The sequence below is a fragment of the Barbus barbus genome (genome assembly GCF_936440315.1).
Source record: "Barbus barbus genome assembly, chromosome: 10".
Classification (NCBI taxonomy): Eukaryota; Metazoa; Chordata; class Actinopteri; order Cypriniformes; family Cyprinidae; genus Barbus; species Barbus barbus.
Window position 1 is genome coordinate 7,117,558 of NC_136738.1, and position 12,207 is coordinate 7,129,764.

At 41.8% G+C, this 12,207-nt stretch overlaps 1 protein-coding gene across 1 annotated transcript; it reads right to left on the bottom strand.

Moving 5' to 3' along the window:
- Nucleotides 1-4,529: 4,529 nt before the first annotated feature.
- c1ql2 (complement component 1, q subcomponent-like 2) lies at nucleotides 4,530-7,781 on the bottom strand. Its single transcript, XM_079427269.1, has 2 exons — nucleotides 6,846-7,781; nucleotides 4,530-5,858 (listed from the first exon to the last, which is right to left on the bottom strand). The coding sequence occupies exons 1-2, from the start codon at nucleotides 7,413-7,415 to the stop codon at nucleotides 5,679-5,681; spliced, it is 750 nt and encodes a 249-aa protein (XP_079283395.1). The 5' UTR covers nucleotides 7,416-7,781; the 3' UTR covers nucleotides 4,530-5,678.
- Between the last annotated feature and the right edge of the window lie 4,426 nt (nucleotides 7,782-12,207).

Here is a 12,207-nt window from a genome sequence, read left to right on the forward strand (position 1 = left end):
TTCATTCCAAGCATAGCATTCCAAACATGACCTTCTTGTTCACATGAGCTCTCATTCACACTCTCATACAGTACATGCTCACATTCATATAGTCAGATGCTTACAAACAACTGCACACCCACAATAAAGCATGCTGACACATATCCATTCACACAGACGTTCACACACACCTGAGCTGAAGAGAGCTCAAACACTGGGCAGCAACTGCTCATAAAAATTACATGAGACGATTTAAGAAGGTAAATGTCAGCAGGAACTAAAGAAACACTCAGAAAACTCTCTCTCCGACACACACATCACACACTGAGTTTTAGATAAGCTTAAATGGCAGAAAGTCTCTTACGTACTCTGGGCTTTTGTGTCTGTTGTGCTTGTTGACAGTTCTGCAGATGAGGACGAAGATGTTGGTCCTGTTGACTGACAGCTGTCATCACTTTGCAGATAAAAGGCCTGAGAACAGTTTCACATATTACACACCACATAATTAGTCAACACTGCAGACCTCATCAGCTAATTAGAGGATGTGTGTGTGTGTGTGTGTGTTTAAAAGCTTTAAAAAGTCCCATTAATGGCCAGGGGGTTGTGAGAATTGATCTTCAATAAATCTGAAGACATAAACAGTCTGAACAACACACTCTCATAATAAAACATACTTGCGTACAGCACATAAATATTATTCTTGTCGTTTTTGACCCATAAGACTTTGGTTAAGCTTCAAAACACAAATAAAGATACTTTAATGAAATATCTTTTCATTAAAAGTCCAGGCAACCAAAACCTAGAAGATCCAAAAAGATTGTACAATCGATATGATCACTTTATATGATGAACATGTTTCATTTGCTTTTATTTACATATAAACACATATACATAGAGTGCATCGTGTATGCTAAATGCAGAAGCTAGTGCATTCATCACTCATTTGAACATGAATCCATGTGAATGCAGTGGTATAATCCAAGAGACATTATCACTTTGAACATGGTGAGTTGTGGTTATCTGGACTTTCAATGGAGAGACAAATTCCATTTGGGTTACATTACAAATAACAAGTAAAACTTGTTGGAAAAAAAGATTCATTCTTCAGTTAAGAAAACTTTATGAGAAGTGGTTTTAAAACCATAATTACAGTTAACTTTGAGTATTACAATTGTTTATGAAGTGACACATGCAAAGTTCCACGCAGATATACAGCCTCAAATCAACCTCCAAACAAATTAAATGTTGATCAATCAAACTGGACCCACTTTATATTAAGTGTCCTTAACCACTATGTACCCTAAACCTAACCCTAACATTTAAATGAATGATTTAATACAATGCACATATTTTGTACATGCATATGTTTACATTGGGCTTATATTTAAAAATATCATTCAGTAATTACATCTGTAATTGATTTCTGTAGTTACAGCAATAATTACACTGTTGACCCTACACCTACCCCTTAGCCTACCCCCATAAACTAACCAAACCTGTCCCTAACCCTACCTGTATCCTACCTCAATAGCTGCAAAAGTGTTTTGCAACTAAACATGGACCCAATACAGTAAGTACATTGTACATAACAATTTGTTATTTTATTATTTAAGTGCCACTATTATGGTTTATGAAAGGTTTATATTTTGGTTTTGGGAGTCCCCAACAACAGGTTGACATGCATGCAAGGTCAAAAAACACTTTCATTGTCTTATAATATGCATTTATTTTTACCTTATTTGCTCAACGACTCCCAAGCGATTCGCTCAAAGATTCATTTTTCCAAACCCCTCCTTTGCGTAAAGCTAATCTGCGGTGATTGGTCCGATTGGTCATTTCATTTCCATTTCATCATGCCTGTAATACCTGATAAAGCAGTATTTGTGAGTGCAGTGCTGCTTTGTGTAACGGCCGTTAAATTTGCATTTTCATTCAGACCACACATGCAGAGCAGTAAATGTGAACCAGTAGCCCACCACACAAAGAGTGTAAGTCTGTGGGAAACACTTTTCATTCATTTAGAGCTGTATCACACAATTTTCAAAAATCCATAATAGGGGCACTTTAATTATATAGTATTTGAAGACACCTAATATAAAGTGGGATCATCAAATTTGTTGTTTAACGGTGTTACACTGCAATATTATGACTCATCAAAAAGCTTTTACCAGCTTTTGTTCAGCACGGTCTGAGACATCCAAAAAGCAGGTTTTCAGATAAACCCTGTGTGCTTACTGTCAAATTTGTTTCATTAAAAGCAAAATGACTTATTTTTATTGACTGACATGACAAAGCTTGAACAACTTTTGGACAGCTTCATCTGAAGATGAAATGAGCCAGAACTGGTGAAGCGCCACAAAACACTGTAGGAGAAGTTTGAAAAAAAGCATGTTTTTCAGAAAAGTCAATTCCATGTTTTGCATTTTTTCAAACTTACGTGGATATCCAAATATTGCATGAGGTTTTGACGAAAACCTCTGGACTGAGGAGGTATATGTGCAGTTGTGATTGTTTAATATAACTACTGAGCTGCCAAAATCATTGACAACACTAACAGCTAATGTGTGAATTCTGCACTTCAAAAATGTATCACATTTCCTCTATTCTGTGCTGAATGTCGTTGAGAACAGCTAGAGAGGTGTGTGTGTTGGTGCCTCTCTTTAGCATGCGTTAGCACCGACTGCTTACCCTTTAACCTCTGATTAGCTGAGGCGTGCTGCGCATTAGAGAGAATGGTATAATGAATGATGGACAGCATGTGTATGCGTGTTAGACTGCATTGCAAGTGTCTTCTGCTTTGGGGACCACGTGTATCTTGACATACAGCAGATGAAGGGTCATGCTTTTTTTCCTGTCATACCCTTAAAAATGTGCTAAGGTTTTACTGTAGTATTTTGAAGTACTATTTCTCTGGAATGTATGCAATAACTAGGGATAATTTCCATATGAACAGTTATAATATTAATATAGTGTATTAATAGTGTATAGTATAATGTAGTATATAGTATAGTGAATAATATTAATACTATTATTAGTATTAATCGTATTATGCAGTACTATATATCTTTTTAAAATTTTTAAATTCATTTTAACCCCAAAGGCATTTTAATAGCTCAGAAAACATATTTTACTTCACGAGTTTGCACTTACATATGGTTGAGCAAAAAGTTGAATAAATACATGCAATGAATTTGAATGTGTACACACTGTAGATAGGCCTACTTGTTAATTTGGATTTCTTTTATTGTAATGTCTGACAATTGTTTTTTGCTGGGGTCAGGTTGTTATACTAGAACAGATACTAATCACATATCTGAGAACTGTTTATCTACTTTGTAATGCAAAAGAGTGATAATGCATCAATAATATGTCTGCTAGGTTTTAATAATAATAAAACAAAAATAAAGGATAAACAAGGAGGTTTTCATATTATTTGTATTTCTACTACACTATTAATCTCTGGGACATCAATAAAACAATAAAACAATAAGGTGTATCTCAGAAGAACATGCGGGCTAAACGACCGGACTCTTCTAAGCAACTTCTGGCGATGTTTACTAGGGATGTGTGAAGGAGACTCAGTGTGAGGATGAGCGGATAAGTTGGATGTTGTACAGAGTGTCAGCAGCGTGTTTGTTCGTGAGGTCTAATGATGAAATAAATTTGCTGTGACGGAGGTGCTTTGAATGATGTCATGTAATTACTGGAGTGTGTGTGTGTGTGTGTGTGTTTGCTCCTGCTGACTCCTTGAAAGCCTTCCAATGCAAAACAGTGTGATAAGTCTGTTAGCCAGCTGCTCCAGTGTTTGTGTGTATGTGTATGTGTGTGTGTGTGTATATGCTGTTATATTTTAAAGAGCATCAGAGGAGCTGAGAAAAATGAGCAAGGAGGAGAGTGAGAAGGAGAAAGAAAAGTGATGTTAGCCCCCTGGCTTAGTTTTCTTTCACTCTGTAACTACCAGCTGTGCCTCCTCACATGATCACGAGGATCAGATCGCACTTGCACACACGTGGACTAATAAAAGCTTATCAAGGCCCAAGTTCTTCCATAACTTCTCTCCGAACTGTCACTCAGTGCTATATGACATATAACACTGATGGGTGGTCGGTCAAATGCTTCAAACAAATAATCCAAGACAAAACCAGAATAATTCAGGTTTTCTGGATTCATCTGAATTCATTGGTTGTGTGAACAATCATAAAATTTGGCTCTTTTGTCAAAGCCTGTAAATCTTTAGGGTTTAGAGGGGCTGGCAGACAGAGATGTGTTTTCCACAAATCAGACTAGTCAAACAAATCAAACCAGATTAGTAGAAAGACAAGCGCTGGGGCGTTTAATTGCTGTAAGTGGGTGTTGGGTAAACATGTATGAAAGATTAGTCTGATACTCAAACCTATGGCTATTTATAAACTAAAAGACATGTGTATGTTTCATATTACTGTTCTTCCTCATACTGGATCTTGATGGCAGTGTGTAATCAGACATTTATGCAGGCTCATTATATATAAAGCCAAGCATCAAAAGGATTAACAGACACTTTGTTGTTGTTTGAGGATGTTTATTAACCTTCTATTTATTTGAACCGGAACGTAAAACATCTGAATGTACAGGCACCAATTACCTATCAAGAAGCACTCCAGATAAACTCAGTTCGTTTTTCTGAATGGTGTCAGTTGTTGGAATATTTGGACAATTTTATACATGGACTTTATTTGGTTGATCACACTAGACATTTTCTCTTTCAGAATTCTCTCCCTCTCTCTTTTGCGGTTGAATGTTTGACATGCTCATTGTATTGGGTGTGTTATCGCTGAAGGTCTCAGAAGAACCTGTGTGAGGTCAAACGTCAAGTCAAGTCTACACACACAGGCTTGTTATTTAAAAACAAACTGAAGATGCGCTGTAATTACATTTGCAGTTGAGCTTAAATTGAGTGCTTAAAGGGATAATTCTGCCAAATATACATAAAAAGATCCCTTTATCATTATCTCACCCTCAGGTCATTCCAAACCCGATGACTTCTTTGTAGATCACAAACAAAGATATTTTGAAAAATGCTCTGGGTCCAGACAACTTTGGACCCCATTGACTTTCATTGTTATGGGAAGAAAAAGCTGGGACATTTTACAAAATATCTCTTTTTGGGTTACACAGACGAAAGAAAGTCATACAGTTTTGGAACAACACGAGTAAGCAAATGATGACAGAATGTTAATTTTGGGGTGAACTATCCATTTAGGTTTTCCAAGGAGCTGAAATGCTTAACTGTTCGTGTCCAAATTTAAATCAAATTATGCTTGTCCATATCTATATGAAGCCAATTCATCTAACACCAGAAACTGTATCACAGTAGGGGCCACTAGGGGCTCATAAATGCAGGAAAATAATTTAATTTGAGTACAAATCACCCATACAACAATTACAGATATGCTAATAATCATTTAAGTGTTGTATCCTCATAACCATCCTGTGCGTAATTAACACATTTCATTTAATTGGGTATAATAGCCAAACACAAGACATCATTAAACAGAAAGGGACAAATTCAGACAATATATTCTCAAACTGGCGCTGAGTTCAGATGAGTCTTATATTCCCAACGACACTACAGACAGGAATGACAATGGAGTTCAGAGAGAGTGTGCCGCGCGGAGAGAGGAGCTTCATTACAGTCAGCTTGAGACGAAGCAGGTGGCTGCTCAGTCTGGATACAGAATGAAACCAGAAAATGTACTGTATTTGTTGTTGTTTCCTCCGTGTGCCTTTCCGCCGTCGAGTTTGATATAAATCTCGTCGCCAGAGTCCAGGTGCAGCACGGCACTATTGCTCGCGTAGTCGTAGTTCTGATCGGCGTCTTGCGCGATGGCGCTCGCCCGAACCTGTTCAAATAAACGCAGAATGTCATTCAGTGCCATTGAATTCGGAGCACAAAGAACGTGCGTTTAAGAAATAAAACGTCTCTTAAAATGAAGGGCTATTCACTGATAAAAATACATAAATAAATAATAATAATAAAAGTTTAATTTTGTTTTAATATTTGTGAATAAGGAGAAATCACACGTTTAATCGCCCGTTGTTTTGCGAGTATTGAGAAAGAATCAAGAAAGGCATTACAATAATGATTAATAATAGCCCACATTATTCGTTGATTATTACTGTTACCGGTACTTATTTTAATACATCATACATGCATTCATCTCCCTGTCTGCAGCAAAACAACAGTCAATGTTTTGTTTTCAGCTTTTGATATATAAAATAACAGAACACGTCTGAATACGGTCAAATCCATAGAGTTCTTCAATCTGTTGTGGATCTTGTTTAAAACGCGCAATTACCACTCCATGCGCAATTACTTGACAGTCGATGCATTTGGATCGTATCAAAGTAGCTAATCGTATAAAACTAATTTGGAATGTTGTTATATCAGTTTGCGACTTATTCAGTGACTTGAAGTGACATTGACTTTTTCCATTATTGCCTAGAACGTTCAACGAAATCGCGCGCAACCCTTCTCTTTCGGCACCTTAAATCGCTTAGCCAATTCTGTCTTTTTGATGTGGAAATCTAGAATAAATTAAGAGATAAGTAATGACTACACATCTATTTTATTGATGTCCGAATTAGACAGCCATGGCGATTTTACTGTTACTTACAAAGCAACACAGCGCGCTGTGTCTAACTTTTGAGCGGAACGCTGTTTAAAACAAGGTTGAAATGTTGCTATTGCTATGCTATCCAAAATGTTCTTTGAGACCCTCCAGCTTTCTTTTTTCTCTTGACCTTCCCTTTGGGTGACTCAAGTCTCAATTAGCCTTAATTCACCTCACGTGTTTGCTGTTTTGCTCTTGTAAACGTAGTAGAAATACCTGTCCGTTTTTACAGAGGTCTGCCCACATGCTTGTTCCGTCCCCTCCGCGCATCAGCACATGGTAGGTGAAGTAGTAAATCCCCGATACCTGACACGTAAACTTGCCAGTAGTGGGATCATAGTGATTTCCCACATTTGTCACTACATCATCAAACCGGAGCACCTCGTAGCCTTCGTGGGGGTTCTTGAGACCCACATAAAACGCTATCTTGATGTTCCCCAACGCTGGACCAACGTCTCCAGTCTCAGTCCTCGCCGTGCCCGATGTGATGCCGGTAAATCCAGGTCTGCCGGAGTCTCCAGGTGGTCCTCTTGGACCAGGTGGACCCGGTTCGCCAGGTGGACCCCTGGGTCCCGGTTTTCCCGGACGGCCCGGTTCCCCTCTAGTCCCTTGAGCGAAAGATGGTGGGATGGCACTGAGATCCTGCATCACCTCCAGTGCCGTGCCGCTCGGTTTGGGGTTGTACGGATCACAGATCATCCGACAAGTGCCCATCATTTCGTAGTGCGCTGAAACCACGGAGGTCTGGATCAGAAACGGAATTGCGATGACCAGCGCCACGATCATGACGATGCACACGACCGCCCCAATTATTCGCTTGCTGTGGAGCACCCGGGAAGCTCGCGCTAAAAAGTCCGGCTCGTTTTTGGAGGAAATGGTGACACGCGAACTGGAAAGTATGTCAAGGGGGAAAAAAACTATTTCCTTTAAATGTATATAAAAATACACACACTCCCCACCAACACAGAAATGTGCCGTACCTCGTTCTCGTGACCTCTGGCAGAATAGCACCGTCTGTGCCAGAGTTGTCAGAGAAACTATTGGCTTTGGCACGTGCGCCGGAGCGCGAGGTGGAGCGCTGAATGTTGCGCGCAGAGAGGGAAGATGCGCTGACTGACGTAGCAACGCGGTTGCAGTTTGGATGAACGATGCTGCGATGATATAATCTCCTCTAAAGCTATAAATAATATAGAACGATTCGAGCATAACAAAACGTATGTTCTTTTTCAACAGAATTGGTTTTAAACACATTTTCTCTACATAATTGTAATTGTGTTAATTGGCCTTCATAACACGTTTTAGTTAAGCTCTTGTTTCAGATCTGTGCAAATGTTAGAGTGGAGAATGCTGTAATGCTTCGTTCAACACTCTTTACATGCTGATGGTGTCTGTGCACATCATTTAGTCAGCATAGTTGAGGTGGAGACTGCACCAACCTCTTAGCCTTTAGCACATGCCAACATGTTGATAAAACAATTTCCTGTGTATTTGTTTTACACTATGGACACTGGTATTAGTGTAAATACACTGGTAGCTTTAAATGGCAACATCTAAATTAACTGGTTTTATTGAAGTTAAACTTACTATTACAGTAAATATTACTCAAAGAACCTAAATTAATTAATTAATGCCAGCAAAAGTAATTTCCATGGGTTAAATCAGATATATATAGCTCTTTGAAGTAACAATCACATCTGATCACTTTTTTACTGTGTACTATGATAAATATGGTAATCATTCAGTGCCATGGTATAAATCAAAGCATCATGGCACTATAACTCTTTTGGAAAGTAATGAAGGTAATACATGCTACAAAGCTGCCTTATAATAATCTTACTGCTTAACATTGGATACAATTTGATGCATTTTACACTACTTGTATTATTGATGCCAGTTAGCTGATAAAGGTAATTATTTTGTGAATAATTGTGAATAATTTTTGTGAAATGAAATGGCAGCTTGCTATTTACTTTTTTACTAAATATAAATCTGAGCTTGAACATGATATTTAATATTCCCTATTACATATTAGATAACAGATGTAAATGGGGGGGGGGGGGGGGGGGGGGGGTAGTTCATAGTAGCTAAGACTGACAGGCCTGTAATGTCAGAGACCACTTCAATATATAATATAATAAGCAAAAAACCTCTGCTTAGGTCATTTTTTATGGATTTGAATTTTTGTTTTTGGTTGGAAAATGTTATTTATGCATATGTATGCCTCTCTCCATATGGTGACTGTCTTCCACCATAATGTATTTGGCATTACTAATAGTACCAAAATATTATGATCTCTATAGAACATGCATTACACGGAAGTAAATGTGTACCATGCATCCTAAATTATTAAATAACTGCAGCAGTATTTCTCATTTTGAGATAAAGTGATAATTCCATCAATAGTACAGAATGACTTTGAGTTGGTTGATCTGTGTTTCACAGGTACATTATCAGAAGAGAGTAAACAGAGGCAGTGATGAGGGCGGATTCAGAAGGCAGTGAGCTGTTCTATCACACTATGGTTGGAGTGAGTGTTTTACCTCAGGCCTTATCTAAAACTTGAGCCCTCTTACAAGGGTTCTGCCTGGAAAACACGTGAGATGTGACATGTAAGAGTAAGAGTCTCGCTATTCTATTTCTGCTATGCTATTTGCTCCCCTGTTTTTCTATATTTATGGGGAAAAGTCAAAAGTTCATGTGTGTGGATAAATCTGTGTGCCAGCTTATTCATGGCTGTGTTTGTCTGTGTGTATCATTGTGAGTGTGAGTCTTTGTGTTTAAGCTTATCTGCTCACTGGGCTGCTAGATGTGGGTCTGACTGCTGTGACTCAGGCTTGCGTGTGTGACAAAGACCACAACCATGAATAAACTGACACACACACATTCCCTCTCTCTTCACTCACACACACAGCCCTGAATATATTAACCCTTGCACACATCCACTCATAAATATACCTGTGATCACACACACACACACACACACACACACACACACGTTGGTTTTTGTGGTTTATGGGGACTCTCCATAGGCGTAATGGTTTTTATACTGAACAAACTGTGTGTGCCATTGCCCTACACCTAAACTTAGCCCTCACAGGAGACTTTGTGCAGTTTTAGATAAAAAAAAAAAAAACACCATTTAGTATGTTTTTTAAGCCTTTTGAATTACGGGGACATAGGCAGAGTCCTCATAAACCACCTTCGTATTGTAATACCTCTGTCATACCCATGTCATTATACAAATTTGTGTCCTCATAAACCACATAAACATGCACACACACACACACACACACACAGACACGCACAGACATGTCTTTTCTGTTACCAATCACTCATAGTGTTAAAAGAGGCAGCAGCCTAGAATGTGATTGTGCTTGCTGAGAAATTACAGTTCCCTGTCGATACTACACTCGTACTGCGTCGCTAGACGCTATGGGGAAAAACTCCTTTTTCTCCGAGGACTGAAGACTTTTTCAATCACGCAGTGTGACTGCACGACCATTGGTTCGCGCAGTAATAAAAAACGAACCAATGGCTCGTCAGGTACTGCACGAGCCTATGGCGGCAAAGCCCGCCAGAGCCCGCCAGAAGGGGCGGGGTCATCTGGCTATATAAGCGGGCGCTTCGCCATAGGAAAACAGATCAATTCTCCTTCAGCGACAACCTCTTCGCTGATCCAGGACTCCAGACGCTCGCCGTTGACACGCATCGCTGCGGATTGGAAGGCTGCCTTTTTTCCCCGCTCCCCGCTGATCCAGCCCGCTTTGCCGAGCCGCTTCAGCGATCAGAGCGGACGTCAGCTCGTCCCCTGCTGCCATCCGGCGAGCCTTCAAGAAGAGCAAATTTCTTCTAAAAGAGCAAGCGGCGTTGTTGCAAATGCCGCGCCGTCAGTGCGTCTCGTGCAAGCTTTCGCTGCACGATGCCGACGGCCACTCAGAGTGTGTTTCCTGCTTGGGTAAATCCCACGCAGAAGCCGCTCTGAGTGAGATGGAATGTTCATACTGCATGAACATGAGTCTCGTGACTCTGCGCGCTCGGATCGCTTTCTTTTCAGAGAGCGACTCCGCCCCTCGCGCTCTCCCGTTTTCTTCCTCCCAGGGACCTGGTGTCTGTGTGTATCATTAGGGACTCCGCTCTAACTCTTCTTCTGCTCTCTCCTCAGTGGATGGCGCCGAAGAGAAGGGCTACGAGAGGTTGCCCCCTCTTGACGAAACTGTGGCTGCGCACCTTTGCCCGCCCTCCGCCATCGGATGGAAAGCAAAGGCTGCTCATCCCTCCAAGCCGTGCAGGACGACTTCCGCCCTCGCTGGACGAGCATACTCCTCCGCCGGGCAGGCCGCCTCAGCGCTTCACTCCATGGCTGTGCTCCAGGTGTTTCAAGCCAAACTCCTCCGATCCATGGACGAGTTCGGGCCTGATCCCGCAGTTTTTAAAGAACTGCGCAGTGCCACCGACCTGGCTTTAAGAGCTACAAAGGCTACAGCACAGTCCATTGGGAGGTCAATGGCCAACTTAGTGGTGTTGGAACGCCACTTATGGCTAAACCTCACGGAGATTAAGGAGGCTGACAAGGTCCCCTTCCTCGACGCACCGGTCTCCCCTGCTGGGCTCTTTGGACCTGCCGTCGAGGGCTTTGCAGAGCGATTCACCACGGCTCAGAAGTCGTCCCAGGCTATGCGACACTTCCTGCCTAAACGGTCCAGCTCTGCAACGGCCACCAGTCGCCCCAAGCCTGCTCCAGCGCAACAGCCAGCTAAACCTGCGCCGTCGCCCGCTCAGCCTACAAAGAAGCCTGAGCCTCGGCAGCACTCCCGCTCGGCCAAACGCTACCCCTATCCAAAGCGTCAAGGACCCCGGCCCAGGCTGACCCTGGACCCTGCGCCTCCGGCGTCGTCCTGATCTGATAGGAAGAAAGAGGAAGGGTCAATGTCCCGCAGACGCTGGACCAACCCCAAAACGCCCTCTGTTATGCCTTCAAGCACCCCGTTCAGTTCTGGGTGCCAAGGCAAACCGGTTTGTTTCAAATCCTGTTGTGAATCACAGGCCCTTTCCAGAAGTGCCTTCACATACAGCCGCTGTTATAGCGAGAAAAATAAAAAACAAACATTTTCAAAAAGAGAGCAAATTTCCTCTTCCAAATACCAGGTGCGTCGGGTTCCCGCAAGGCGACTCACCACCCGAGCTAATCCAACCCCTTTCCACACGGGCCAAGGCCTGGCGGGCCATCCCCGGAGTGTCACAGTGGGTTCTGGGGATTATAGAAAGAGGTTATACACTTCAATTCGCTCGAAGACCCCCGCGGTACAGCGGCAGGGTCCCCACCTTAGTGCGAAGCAGCAACGCTCACGTTCTGCGAGCCGAGGTGCAGAAAATGCTGGCAAAAGGAGCTATAGAAATAGTTCCCCCAGCTCAGAGCGAGTCAGGCTTCTACAGCCGTTATTTCCTCGTCCCCAAGAAGGATGGCGGCCTCCGGCCCATCCTCGATCTCAGACGTCTGAACCGCGCCCTCATGAGACGGCCATTCAGAATGACTACAGTGAAGCAGGTCCTCTCGCAAATTCGCCCAGAGGACTGGTTC

What these genes read in the sequence shown, in the direction of transcription:
- c1ql2 (XM_079427269.1), bottom strand. Translation starts at nt 7,415, where the DNA reads ATGATCGTGGCGCTGGTCATCGCAATTCCGTTTCTGATCCAGACCTCC. An exon ending in ACCTCTGTAAAAACGGACAG is followed by an intron (nt 5,859 to 6,845) that starts GTATTTCTACTA and finishes TTATTTGAACAG; the next exon opens with GTTCGGGCGAGCGCCATCGC.